The 14,770-nt window shown below is 35.9% G+C and overlaps 2 protein-coding genes across 6 annotated transcripts in view; one reads left to right on the top strand and one right to left on the bottom strand.

The window, feature by feature from the left end:
• Window positions 1–417: 417 nt before the first annotated feature.
• LOC135692146 (transcription elongation factor, mitochondrial) lies at window positions 418–3,527 on the bottom strand. The gene is made up of 4 exons (XM_065210189.2): window positions 3,290–3,527; window positions 2,857–3,096; window positions 2,002–2,145; window positions 418–1,223 (listed from the first exon to the last, which is right to left on the bottom strand). Exons 1-4 carry the CDS (start codon window positions 3,524–3,526, stop codon window positions 687–689), a joined length of 1,158 nt encoding a protein of 385 aa, XP_065066261.2. The 5' UTR covers window position 3,527; the 3' UTR covers window positions 418–686.
• LOC135692149 (cytochrome c oxidase assembly protein COX19) overlaps window positions 3,497–14,770 on the top strand; it is a 76,869-nt gene continuing 65,595 nt past the window's right edge. For 2 of the 5 annotated variants that reach the window (XM_065210198.2, XM_089112082.1), the window contains exons 1-2: window positions 3,497–3,640; window positions 4,060–4,171. In XM_065210198.2, coding sequence (XP_065066270.1) covers window positions 3,562–3,640; window positions 4,060–4,171 — 191 coding nt within the window. In that variant the 5' untranslated portion in view covers window positions 3,497–3,561. Of the gene's footprint in view, window positions 3,641–4,059; window positions 4,172–9,783; window positions 10,387–10,542; window positions 12,915–14,770 lie in introns of those variants that run through there. The other 3 variants (XM_065210197.2, XM_065210196.2, XM_065210195.2) reach the window with 3 other exon arrangements.

Genomic DNA, 14,770 nt, shown 5'->3' with positions numbered 1-14,770 from the left:
TGCTTTGATGAAAAAATCCCCTGACAGACTAAGAAATCAACTAAGAAATCACTTCATATGCATGTGTACAGATTTTTTGTCCTGGTTGCAATGCCTTAATTAAGTTGCCGTTACATTTATCTTGAAAATGTGATCCAAATGATGAGCAGTCCACTTCCCTGAAACCAAGTCTCTTGTTTTGTTGTTTCGGTATTTCTGGTGACCACTTCACTTTCACACATGAGCCATAACATGGAAAGAAACAGCTTTTACTCAAAATAAAAGTTATATAGTCTAGTTATATTGATTGTGATTGTTTCGAACTGCATTCAAATTGAATTAAAATTTCAAGAAGTACAGCTAAAATGACAAAGAAACAACAACAGGAATAAGAATTTCATTCTGTGAATGTAACACAGTTTAGAAGAAAGCAGTTTAGGCTAGGAAAGCAGATAAAAAATACAACAGAAAGGAGCTTCTACTGCTCTCATATATAAAGAAGGGTGCAATATAACATTAATTACTTTTGAACTTTTGTAGATATTTCAAAAACATTTCTTCCAGAAAGTTGTCAGTGTCATGCCATGCTCAAGCGAGTGCACATAAAATATCAAATCATGTTGGTCTTAACTCTTTGCTCAGGGTTTAACCACATGTTACGCATGGAAAAAATATTGTTAGCAGATACTAAAATTACAAAAACAAATTCATTTTTCCATTTTCAATATTTCAAGTTCGAGGAATGTCAATGCCAGTAGAATAGCATTGCCAAGGCCTTCCTTCCTCTGCTTATTTGCATATAGTTCAATGAAATCTTCTGGAATACTTAATTGATTCAGTTTCTCATGGCTTTGAAGTATTGCCGACTTCTTGCCACTTTCATTTACTAAATTGGAAACAGTTTCTGTGCATCCAGGCAAAGCGTTCATCTCATCAACATTCTGCTCAACCTCTTCTGAAGAGACTTTTTTGTTTCTTTTTAAATCTTCTGACACAAGATCATTGACCAATGCAACAGAATAATATTGTTTATTGAATCCTTTTGATAGGTCAAAGTGTCTACGTATAATGTTTGGATCAAACGAGACAGTTTTAACTTTTGATAATGAATGCAGCAGTGCTTCAGTCAAACGGCTGTGTAAGATGTATGGGAAAACAACTGGATCTCTTGATGATGATTTATAGCTTTGTGATTCTATGACATTGATATCGCTCTGAGGTATTTTCTCCAGCAACTTGTCCACCTAGCAAAAAATAAATACAGTTTATAATTGCTCTAATGAAAAATGATAACCAAAATTTTCTATCATAGAGTTTCAATGTTTAACAAATTGCAAGAAAAACACCAGGCCCCACACTAATGTATATTTTGTTAGGCTCTCTTTAGAGTATGCAAAATATAATTAAGTATAAAATTAAAAAACACAATTGATATAAAACTGTGTCTTGTGCCAGGATTTTGACAAACTAGAAACAAGCATCAATTGTGAGATTTTGCGTTTGATTTCTTGTTGATCTCGTGTGTTGTTCTCTTTATCAAACAACAGAACAATTATTCTTGGGACAATAGGAAGCTACTGATGTTCTCAGGATTTTTTAAACTTTGCAACAAAATAGAGAAGCATTCTTATAACTTTACATGAGCCATGTTCCCAGAAAAACTGAGCTATTTTTAAACAACTTGAATTAATAACCAGTGGCATATCTTTAAATACAAATTCACATCCATATTTATAAACATCCCATTCTTTCTGTTAGGTATTTTCTATATTTAGCCACCTGGAAATAACATCCAATAAAAACACTCAATTTCATGTCATACAATACCAGGTAATAATATAGGTTTGAATCTAAAATAAAATAACAAATAAAAGATTTATTAAATGAAATAAAATTTAATTTGCTTTAGAATTCCATAAAACAGTGAATTCTCATTATCGTTTTGCTTAGTCCTGACTATTACTTCTATATGACCTTTATATATAGTGATGGCAATTTTTATAAAAAATATTTAGAATTTACCTTAGTTATGAACGTTTTTGGGAGATATCCTTTTTCTCTTTTCCATTCCTCACTCACCCAGGAGACAACCTGTAACTGCTTTGTGATGCTACACCAGCATATTTCATGGCTTCCAATTGTTATTGCTGTGATTGACTTCACATCCTGCGAAATTGAAAGCATTTTCTATGCTAAAATTTGCAACTTATTCCAATTAAGACACATTTGGTTCTAGAATTTGGTACACCTTAGTAGTTTCACAAAAAATTCAAACAGAATAGAGAATAGAGTGATAGTGAGAAAGGCAATATCTTGTTCTGTTGCAGAAAGAAGGTTTTTTTTCCATATTCATCCAATACATTTAAATGAAATGAGCATCAAGTAGCTCAGCTCCATGAAAAATCTGTTAATGCACTAAGAGAGATAAATTTCATGTTTCAAACTAAATAAACAAAATCAGCTAAAAATTAAAATAAAAAAATAAAATTAGATTTAACTGTTCTAGCTTCATTTACCCCCAAGCCCAAAGTGCAATCATAAAAATGCAAAATAAAATCCAAGCAAGGTGTGCCTGAATAAATGTGCCAGACCGGAAACTTTGTTGCACAATCGCAATATATTGCCCGTTCACACATCTGTGTGCCTGTGCATACTAGGGTGTAAAAACCCAATATAAAAACATTTAACACTATCAACTCTAAAAACAACTAAGAGTGTATGATTTCAGGCATGCAGTTTCAAGTTCTACAAATGAACTTGTCCACGCAAGAAAACAGTTTCCACTTGAGTCTGGCTCATGTAAATTTTATGATTGCGGTTGCCTCTCTAGCGTACTTCCCAGTCTAAGTCCAAACTTTTTTTCAAAGCAGAAAATACCTTTGCCTCTGATTCCCTAAGTATCTTGTTATATCCTCCTTTCTGTTTCAAAACAAGGCCTTTCTGTTGAATTGATTTAATGATTGAAGGTGTGAATCCATCAATGTTTCCAAGGTCTTGGATTGACTTTAAGCCATCATTATGTTGACGATAACTCTCAACTCTTCTTGCTTTTTCTATTCCAAAGTTTCTAAAGTCCTTTAAAACTTCTACAGGTAGGCTGTTTAAATCGCGTAAAATCTAGAAAAACCATAATAATAATAATAATATCACGGATTAATGAAGCTATTAAAGATAACAACAATCGTTGCATAGATGTTTGCAGAATCCTGTTAATACGAAAATAAACACATTTTCCATACGGAGTCAAGTTCAACGATAAGTTCAAGACTGAGGTGGATAGGAGAAAATCCTCTTTCATTTTTCTTCTTACCTTATCCTCATCGAGTACAGGATTAGAGCCATTGCTTAAACCAGCTTGTGCATTTGATAAACATTTTGCATAGTGTGTACCAAAAACCCTTGGAGACTTCCTCGAGTATATTTGCTTTAAAACATTTCTCTCAATAAATCTTAAAATCATCTTTATTTCTCGCCTAAATACACAACTCCTTCGTTGGATGTGGTTGATGCTGTTTTCCATGCTTACATTGTTGTTGCTGTTGTCCATTATTCGGTTGTTGTTGCCAAAGTGGAGCACTCGAAATGAACCCTGGAAACAACCCACTGAAAGTTTTCAACAGAACACCGCCAGCAAAAGGCAGCTTTCCATTAGATCATGATGGTTTGTATTTTTCAAACAACATTTATCGATAACAGAAATACTGTAAAGCAATATTGTGGTTTATGAACTTGTCTCACACAAACATTGTTTTGAATTTGAGCTTCGGAAAATAAATATTTTCTGATAAAGTTTTTGACTTCTTTGATGGGTGAATTGCTTTTGGAAATATATATATATATATGCATTAACATTTTCTCTTGGGAAGAAAGATTTCTGAACTGTTCTTAAGTGTTGAAGTAGTAAGGGCTTCTTGAGAGGGCATATGCTGTTCTTCGATTCCTTTCAAAAGAGAGAACCTTGTTGTGGTACTAAAAGGGACACTATTGTTTTCATTTAAGTTCTTATTCTTTATTATGATCATCATCTAATGTTCTTTATTATAATCATCAAACAATTTTCAACTTTTTTGATTCTTTCAGGTGAATGCAAAACCTTTATGAAAACATACATGCAGTGTTTGCAAAAGAACAAAAATCAGTATGAAAAATGTGTACTAGAGTCTAAGGAGTATCTGCAATGCCGAATGGAAAGGTATGTCTTTTCATTCTTGAATGATGATCATATTAGCCAAAGTGCAAAGTATTTTTTGTGCGTGGGGAATTATTTTCTGTCGCTTACGCTTGCGCGGGAACAAATCATGTTGCAAAATGACAGGTTAAAAGCTGCAGGTTTTCATTTTTAAATAGCACTTTCAGGGCTCAAGATTAGGCTATGCGCGGAATTCACATGAAAGTCCATGTTCCAACTGCTCGGATTAATCTAAATTTGCAAAAATGCGCAGACGGGATATTTGGGGAACACGTTACCCAAACTTTGCAGTCTGGCATATTAGTCTTTATAATTTAAAGGCAATCTGCAGATACTGAGATACTGAAGTGAAATATTAGCCAATCAACAAGTGTGTGAGCAATCCCACTCTTACCCAGTCTGCAGAATATGGCAGTTTATGAAAAGATATTGCGTTGCAATAGTAATTTATGCCACATATTCCATGTGCAAGCTTCTTTTTTATCCATTTAATTTACAATTCAGCAGTACCATACCCACTGATTGGTTACTTGTTCATTGACAAATGGCTGAAGCCATTTTAGTAACTGTTTATTGCCTCTAAACCTCTTTCATAAGAAGTATTAATAAAATTATAATGGTGAGGTAAATTTAATCTTGGTCATGGTTGTAACTTACCGTCTGATTGGTTTTTGCAGCATTTCTTTTTCTTTAATGCACGCACTGGTATGATCATACATTCACATACATATATAGTAACCACCTGCATAAAATGTCCACCCTTACCTGTTTTGTATGATTATTGGTTGCTTAAAAGTTTGGGAGGCTGTTGAAAAAGACGAAGCAAATTAACACCATTGAGTCTGCAGTCAAAATCCTTCAAGAAAGCCAAGTTCCAATCTGTTCACAAGTTTTATCCTGCAGACCTATGTCTGGGATCAAAGAATTTTGTGTGTTGAAACTAAAGCCTATTTTGGATATGTGACTGTTATGTATGACTAGGTGTTGCTGGCCTTTCTTTCAATGCAGGATAGGCAAACAAATTTTCATCATCCAAAATTAGTTTATATCTTGATGTCTGTCACCAAGCCTTGCAAGGAGTTGAGCTCCAGCAAGCACCTCTTGACGCATCTAGAAAGTTCTAGGAGCTTGGTTGATCAAACACCTAGCATATTTATGCTGTCTATAAGCTGAATGCAAATTTTGTTATTGACAATTTTTTATGATGCTCAATCGAGTGCCTAGAAAGTTTAAGGTGGTTTCAGAAGCATAAGAGATTTCAAATGAAAGTTGATGCCAGCAGAAAAGCATGGGTTGAGAGTATTTAAAAGAAGCCACTATAATGACAAGACAAAATTAAACACAATTAATTTTCCACTCAGGAGAATAACATCAACAAAGAAATGTTTTCACTTTGATAAAAAATAGCTCCCTCAGAAATCATTGCCACATCCCTCATGAAATCAGGCATTGAGGCTACATTCCCTCATCACAGGAAGCAACGTTGGGCTGCATTGCATGGGCACAAGTTGCTCCACTTAACCCAAATAAAAACCATAAACCTCACATATAGCTTGATTAACTCAAGTGCAAGCAGTTTTAAGTTCTGGGCAGGGAATGGACAAGAAAAGATCACTCACATTAATCATTCTTTGCCCATAGAGTTGTAAGGTGCAATATTCCATATGTTTGACCATCCTCTACTTAACAATGCAGTGAGCAGAGCTGAGTAATGTTGAATGTTACTTAGTATGATGTTCAGTTCATTTGAACGGGGCTTAATAGAAAGAGACAGACCTCAAAGGCTTCTACTGTAAAGATTGGCAAAAAGTGAGATTTGCAAATGATGAGTGTTGCTTGGTGCCATGCTCAGTTCTTTTGACCGGGGCTTAATAATGATCAAAGGTTTCTAAGAAGGGAATGACAATTTACATGAATGACATATTGAGTTTGAAGATTCTGCAGTTTTTGTGAAAAACCTTGTTTTGATTCAAGGAATATTTTAAGCCAAAAAGCCATTGATTCAACAAAATGTTGTTGATATACTTTTGGCCAAATTCCATTAAAAAGGGGATGTATTGTCGACCATGTAAAAGTATGTTCAGATGTAGACATCAATGAAGTGAATGGTTCTTTGGCAGCAGATGTTTATTGCAAGAAACATTACATGAGAGGGTCAAAAGAAACACAAATGTATAAGGGTATAAAAAAGAAAAAAGAAGTAGTAAGGGCTTCTTGAGGGCACATGCTGCTCCTGAATTTGTTTGAAGTGCCCAACAAAAGAGGTACCCTTGTGGTACTAAAATCAGAAAGGGGGCACTACTCCAAGCACATAAAAACTAATTGTAATCCTGATGTCACTATCAACATTGTTCTGATCCACCAAAAAGACTGTCATGTATAGAGAGGAACAAAGTTTTCCCTTCAACCCACCCTTATGGCCCAGCCTCCACTGCAGGCCATCTGGTGGGCTCCATCTATTCCCCTGACCCAACAAGAAAGCCCACACCAGTTATAGATGGATTTGCCCACCATTTCTAGATGCCCCTCATCCAGGCTTTATCGTTTCACTACAATGCAACTGCTATGCCAGACTGTAAATTGGCAACCCACAGCTGACAACGAAACAATGACAAACTGATAATAAATAACGTCAATTTGAAAATAAATTACTCTCTAAGCTATCTATTATATTGGCTAAATTAAACTATTTGATGTTATTTTATGTCTATTTAAATTTTAAGCTATTAATGAGAAAGAACTTGATATTACTTTTACTGTTATTTTGAAGTTAAGTTTAAACATTTAATTACAAAAGCAAAATGATATCAAGATAACAAAATAATAATATATAATTAATGAAATTGAGATTGCTCTAAATATACGTAAGTGACCTAGCCAAAATGTTAGTAAATTGAAAAATCAATAAAAATTAATATAAAATAAGACATAAACACAAGTAATTTTACTGTGCAAGGAAGGGTTGCAGTCTAGAAAGAAACAAAGATACAACATAAAAACAGCATTTTCTCAATACAGGGATTGAGAAAGGATAGCTGATAGAATCGAAAGTAAAAGGGAAGGATAGGCTCAGATAAAGTTAAAGTTGAAAAATAAGAAAAATTATAGGAGACGAAAGAAGATGCAGAGACATCAACAGAAACAGTTTAACAAAGGATAAAAAAGAAAGTCACCAGAAATGAAAGATGCAGGAAGAGAAGAGTGTTACACGTTACAACACAGAACAAGCACAACACTACAAGGCATTTACTAGAGCTACACAAGCGAGGTTCAAGTTGGTGAAGCGTCAATAATGCACTTCTAGATACCATCTGAACGTTTACTTGTTTCACTAAAGTAAAGCCTAAATTATAAGACAAATAAACACAACAAGGAAGATATGCTAAATCTGTACAGCTGACATTATTGCATTTGTCGTGAAACTTTCAGCCTTTCAATGAGATGACATCTGATGGCCTGCTAGTTGGTCCCCCTTTCTACTTTCAAAAAACGTTATCACATTGCTATGTTGAATAAAAGTTGGATCAGGCTTTTCAATGGGGGACCATAGAAGGCAATGGGGCCTACAGCATTCTGTGCTACTATCGGACACAAAATGCTGACAAGGCGCGTTGAAGGTGCATGTTTTGTTCCTCTCGGCACATTTGCTGGGTAGGCGAACGACAGAAAGTCTTGAAGTGACTGATCAATGCATAACTCGGTCATTTCAAAACTAGCTGTCGTTCTTCTGCCCAGTAAATACACGGGTTGTACTTCTTGGTGGATCAGAACAAACGATTTAACTAGGGGCATGACATCACGGATTATACTTTGTAAAAGTGATTGGATTGTGCCCCCTCTCCATGTTTTTAGAAAAGTGTGGCCCAAAAATTGAGCATCATTGTGTCCTCAAGAAGCCCTATCTGCTTCACAAAAATACACAACAAGGGGAGATTGATGCTAGAGGAAATATTATGGAATTTCATCTGCTGCCATTCCTTATTTTTAAATGTTTTTCTTTATCTTTAAACTTCTGTAGTTGATTTGCCCATCCAACAATTGTACGAAATGCCACAGCTCTCCAATATTTTACCGCTACAGCATTGTTACTTCCTTGAAGTCTGAAATGGAAAAGACTGTTTTTACTTGAAGTCATTGCAGTCTTATCTGTAGAAAGGGTATCATTGGATTGTTAAGGCAGTACGAAATTTAGTAATGAATTTTACCTTTCATTTAAGAAGAAAGCCTTTTTTAAACCCACAAAAGCCCCGCGAGTTTTGCTTCCCTGCATTCTTTGGTGAATCTTTGGTGGTATTTTCGTTGTCTTTCTTGGCTTGGTTGCCATCTCCATTTTTATTAGACGAAAAAGGCTGTGTCTTTTCCCTCTCGGCGGCCTCTGCTTCTTCTTGTAGTTGAGCCTAGAGTTGATGTTGGTGTATCAATTTTTTTATTAACTCATTGTTGTCTGTAAAAATCTCCTTTCTAGTAACTTTCTTCCAAAGGAATTAATTAGTCTTCAAGAAGAATTAGAACGAACCTTCTAGGAATAAGAGCCAAAAAGTGGAAATCTTTGGGGAAAAATTGCGTTAAAATTACATGATCTGCCCAAAGACTTCTTCAATACAAGCGTCGTTCTAACCCTCTAAGCTGCGAATTTTTCTTAATTTATATCGCACTGAATTTATTGCCATTTATTTTATGATACAGTAAAAAGAAATTTGATACTTTATCCAGAATGCTCACCTCTCGTTGCTCTTCCCGCCAGTTGTCATACCAAAGGTAGGCAGCGTAACCAACCAGTCCAAACGTGACTGTTGTTTGGACGACTTTCCAGAACGTGTTCATTCGTAGGATTTTTTAATAGCCAACTTCTTTGGTAGAAACGATGTTTTATTAAGAATTGTTTCCGTCAATTCTGAAACTACTTTTGTAGAACTCCTGAAATGTTTTCTAGTCGAAAAAAATTCGTGTTCCTTTGATACTCTCGATGCGAAGACTAATTTGAGACTGATCAAGTGAGCATTATAATTCTCTTTCGATATGACGTCATATTAATACTGCGCAAAATAGATGGGTGTCGCATACTGACGTATTATGACAATAAGGCCTCATTTTCCTGTTGAAGAATTTGAATCGAGATTATTATGAATTGGTCCATACTCGGCAGGATAGTATAAAATGAAAACATATACGGATATGAATCTTGTCTCCTGGCATCACAAGATATAATGCGATGTTCAGGCCATGAGGATAAGAGAAAGAGAGAGTTCCGTCGCAATTTGATTAAAAGTGATTTATCATCCAACCTAATAAAATAGAGTCACTCATAAAATGTTTTGTCTGCTCAATCAATCATTCCTTTTTCCATAATTATTGTTCTATACACAAAGAGCTTGTTCCGCAAATATTTCTCAAAACTATTAATAAATTCTTCTTTTTTACTTCGACTGGTAAATGCCGACCTTATTTTAGACACAAATTATCTCTTTGGCCTTTTCATAAAATACAGTAGAGCCTTTTTACCAAACCTTTTCCCTTTTGCGCTTCCTCTACCTTCTTTAACCTTGCACTTTCTCGATGTTTTAATATCCTTCTCATATTTTCACCATGTAGTTATGTATTTATTACCATTTTAGAGACCTTATGAGCCAAGAGGATTTTCGAAGGTTGGGGTTTAAGGAAGAAGAGAGTGGCAACCAAGAAAGCAGGGATTCTTAACAAGTCTTCATAAGTCTGCAACCAGTAAGTTGCAGTTGTATTTTTCACAGGAGTGCCTTTTCATTCACTATGCCGAATCTTTAATCACCATAATATATTCTAAGCTCGATTTATTGATTCTTGTACTTATCAATGTCGCATCATCAGGCCTCCCTAAAACATTTTTGTGCCTGCGAGCAAAGATTTTGTGCAAAATGTGCCTGCCAAAATTCTGTTTTTGTGTAATTCGCAGGAATTGAATTTCTTTAGAGTGAGAGGTATTAAGTAAGATTTGGTGATGGTTTTATGCAATAAGCATGAGTTTAAAGAAAGATATTTTTTAATCCATTTATAGTGGTTGTTTCAGAAAAATGGTAGCAATAAGACACCCAGTTTCATTTCAATCACTTTTATTGTTCAAAGACCAGTAAACTTTAACAGAACTATACGACTTTAGAATAACGATCGTTTAATCAATAAATATGTTATTTCAAAGTTTGTATCAAGTTTAGTTTATGACATAAGAGGCAGTTCTGGCTTTGAATTTTTCAATCGTTTCAAAACTTTTGATGAAATTGAGTCCTTTATTTTATCAGCCCGATGAACGAAATGCCAGTCTGTTTATGGCTCTTGCCAGATTCCTTCCAATATTGTTTCATGCTATCAATAATGACACTTTCAGCATTTTCAATATTTAGGCCATTGACAGCAATCATCATTTCCATCTCCGCCCGCTCCTCCGAGATTGGCCGATGTTTGTTGTTACGGACTTCATATATGGAAACCATCTGCAGCAACACAGACGGCATGAATAATAATTTCAATATCTTTGAACATCTTGCTCTTGCTGTTAAGAAAAACTTTAATTAAATCTTTTCTGCATAAATCGTTTATATGGAGTGGTAAATCATAGCTTTGCAGATGTCTCAAGAATTCTCTGAATTGGAATCTAAGTTCATTGTCAGGTACATTTGATACATTCACCGCAATTTGTTTGCAGTTTTCGATAAATAGATCCCCTTCAAGGGCTGCAACATGGGTGGCACTGCTCTCCTTTGTCTTCAAAGCAAGAGATCTTAAATCGATTAGTGGTCTTAAAATCTCCAAGGTTTTCTTGTCCTCTTCACTGTATACATTTCTTGCGAAATCATTTCTAAGCCTTATCACAAATTTTGTTAAAGACTGCATTGCTTTCAAAATTACAGGGTCTACATTTTCATAAGTTGGATTCATTTCAGCCCTCTCTTTACCTTGTCTCGTTTCACTTTCCTCAATATTTGACTGGGCTATCGGAATGCCACGGTACATGCTTCTAGACTTGATATCTTGCAGATCTGGGTGAAGTGTTGGCCACTGACATTTGTTTTGCTCTAGGCAGGTTGTGTGACATTTGGATACAATCATTGCGTCATATCTCTCGATTACTTTAATTCGTCATACTTATCATGTGGCAACATATCAACTTTTTGAAGAATATTGACTCCGTGACTAACAACCCTATAAACATCACAAAGACCAGATAGCAAAATGGTGAACCTTTTATTCAGCTTGTCGAGCTTTCTTCCTATCATCATTGGTACCTTGTAATTTCTCAGTTCCTCTAGTACACGTATAAGGGCAGGAAAGTCCTTTCTAAAACTTGAATATATGCGACTGGCATGATTTGCAAACCTGGTCTCGGAAAAGAATTTCTGTGTTTTGAAATCTATTGAAAAGTTGCTCTCAGTGTCTTTCATTTTCGCTGCAATGTCAAATAAGTGCTCAAATTCATTTCCGTAATTTACAGCTTTGAACACGTTCCCTATGATGTTTGTTATAGAGACTAGCCATTGAAAATCAGTATCTTTTCTTTTACGTGTGTCCTGTAACCCAGCTTTGTGCAATGGATCCCAGTCATGGTGCTTCCCATCTGGCCCCTTATAATCAAAATGTTGATCTAACTTTTCTGGGACACCCAGGTTGAAATATGCACCATCAAATGAGCCCCTCAAGTTCTGAAATCTGTTTATGTCATAAATTTTTAGGCACTCAGTGATACTGCTTGTCCCTGACAATCATGCTTTTTTACAACAGGAAGACCAAGGAAGAATGTATGTATTAGCTTTGGTGAATCTGGAATAATTGTTGTGAAAGTGACAAACTGCCTTGTTCTTTGTTTCCAGGTTGCTTTGTCTGCCGTAAATTTTCCTGCTGGACGAAAGCAGTCTGTTCCAGTGGGGTCGATAAAAACTTCTTGGTTCGCCAAGCTACTTCTTTTGAGACATAGGGTAGGAATTTTGTTGGGAAATAGTTAGAGTGATTAATATCACCAATGTCTGAATTGTTTTCATAATAGATATAGATAAGAGGCTTAAATTCAGTGTCTGGCCTTCCCAGCTTAAACATATAGTAAAAAATTCTTTCAATTCTTTTTCCCACAGAACATTCCCTGGAGTCGTGTCTTTCAAGTTCTCTTTCGTCAGAAATGATTTTTTCCAATGCTTTGATGTGTTATTTGGATCTTAAATGTGCATTCAAATGGCTTTTTAGATTTCGAAATTTCTTCTTTAAAATATGGGGATCTTGCTCATCATGAGATATACCATCATCAGCAGTTTCGTTAAATTTAAATACAGCAAATCTGCTTATTTCAGTTGATGTTCCAGACAATGTTTGGCTCACTGACGAACAAACCGAACAAACTAAAGCCTGTATTTTTTCTTGATAACGAAACCCTCTAAAATTTTTGACAATATCCTCCAATGAACGACAAGTATGCATAGCATAATTTTTAGGAACAGCACCTTCTTGACACATTTCCTCTTTGGATATATCGCTTTCTTTTGCTCTTTCAGTGTTAATCTGAATTTGTGAAATCTTTTCTGTCAGGTCATCTAATTTTCCATTCATTTCCCGAAGCAAACAGAGACTCTCTGTAGCGAAGCCAGTTTCTTTTACAATGCTTGTAGTTTGTTGGGTAAGGTTTTGTTGGACCCGCGGATCCATAAGGTTCCTTAAAATCACTCGGCGAAGGATCAGCCTCAAAACTTGAAAGCGATTCTACGATAAATCTTTTGATTGCTGGACTACCATCCTCTTGTGACTGGTCATCGCTCTCTCTCTCTCTCTCTCTCTCTCTCTCTCTCTCTCTCTCTCTCTCTCTCTCTCTCTCTCTCTCTCTCTCTCTCTCTCTCTCTCTCTCTCTCTCTCTCTCTCTCTCTCTCGCTCTCTCTCTCTCTCTCTCTCTCTCTCTCTCTCTCTCTCTCTCTCTCTCTCTCTCTCTCTCTCTCTCTCTCTCTCTCTCTCTCTCTCTCTCTCTCTCTCTCTCTCTCTCTCTCTCTCTCTCTCTCTCTCTCTCTCTCTCTCTTTCTCTCTCTCTCTCTCTCTCTCTCTCTCCCTGAAGAAAAACATTAAAACCAACGCAATGAAACTTGTCTTTAAAATCATACGATATGCTGATTGAAATTTTTCAACAATTTTAAGAATTGAACATTTTTTTTCAAATGTGCCTGCAGGCATTAGCTGGTCTGCATGGATGCCTGCGAGCGCCGCTCGCGCACTCGCGCACATTGGCGAAGTCGGCGCATCATGTTTGTCATGCGTTTTTGCCAAAAAGGACCGTTTATCTTGCTAGTCGATATTGAAAAATTAGCCTTTTTTATAATAGGGAACAACGATTATGAATTACCTTAGGCCAAACGTTCCTATCGTCAGAACCTTTGTTTTTTAGGCATCCTGTCATGTCCGAATCACTGATATCTTCATCTTTAAGCCCCGGCCAAACCATCTAAATATTTTCGCTGAATAAAACTGAGAATTGTTGGGCTATGTTCATTGCAATCTTGTCAAACGATGCCAGTATTCGACTAAACATTTCACTTAACATTGATACATTATGATGTATCAATTCGTCCCAAAAACAACTTCTCTCTTCCATCAAATGAATTAAATTATATTTTTCGTCGTTTATCCATTCTTCAATGTGCCTAGTCTTCCTTTACCAAAATACTTCTTCAGCTCGATTTAGTCTGCAATGTAGGCCTACATTTTTCGATTTAGTCGATGAAGTCTAGGCCTACAATTTCTACTGTAAGGACTCTATTGTTGTGAGATAGAATGTGAGATCTGTGTCACTATTATTTGTTCTGTTGATTCTGGACAGTTCGTTATTTAGAACAATGAGTTTGACGTCAAAGAATCCTGTATACTTTTTTCTTTTGTTTTTACTTTCCATGTTCCTCATCTTGTTAATCGTATTTTATTCTGAATATATTGAACTGAAATTTTCACTTTTCACAATCCCTTTTTCGGCTGTCTCTCAGTTAGGAAATGATGTACAGCTGGCTGCTCTTGGAAAAAAACGTTTGTCAGGAGGACATTGCAATCACGACGAGTGTCTTTAATAATTTTTGGTGTCCTTTTTTATCTACCTGGCTTTGCTGGAAACAGACCTGTCAACCTGAAATTTTCGAAACCTAGAGATTTCAGATCTTTTGTTGAGAAAAACAGGGAGATTCGGCCAAAAACAGGGGGATCCTTGGAATTTGTTGAATTTAAAGACAACATACATGCAAAAAAAGTCATTTTGGACAAACAGTTGCTGTAAATCATTATCATGGGAAGCTTCTTCCCAATGGTTTTCAACGTCTTTGTTGATTTGTAAACACTAACAAAAAACATTGTCACTAAAAAAGCCATTTCAATCATTTTTGGTATAAGAAAACCTCTGCTGAAAGACAAAGAAAAACGGAGAAAATCATAAAAAACCGGGAGACCAGGAGAAAGCTAGCAAAACCTGGAATCTCCCGGCAAAATAAGAGAGTTGAAAGGTCTGTGGAAATGTTCATATTGCCGTGCCGAGTTAAGACTGGCGAACGCCATTGCTAACAAGATTTCTATTCTTGTTGCAGAAAAACCTCTGGTCTCAGATACGAATGAATTAACTCG

The sequence above is a fragment of the Rhopilema esculentum genome, chromosome 13 (assembly GCF_057945365.1).
Source record: "Rhopilema esculentum isolate cy_ngs chromosome 13, ASM5794536v1, whole genome shotgun sequence".
Classification (NCBI taxonomy): Eukaryota; Metazoa; Cnidaria; class Scyphozoa; order Rhizostomeae; family Rhizostomatidae; genus Rhopilema; species Rhopilema esculentum.
Note: the sequence above shows the minus strand (reverse complement) of the source record. Positions and strands in the feature narration are given on the sequence as shown.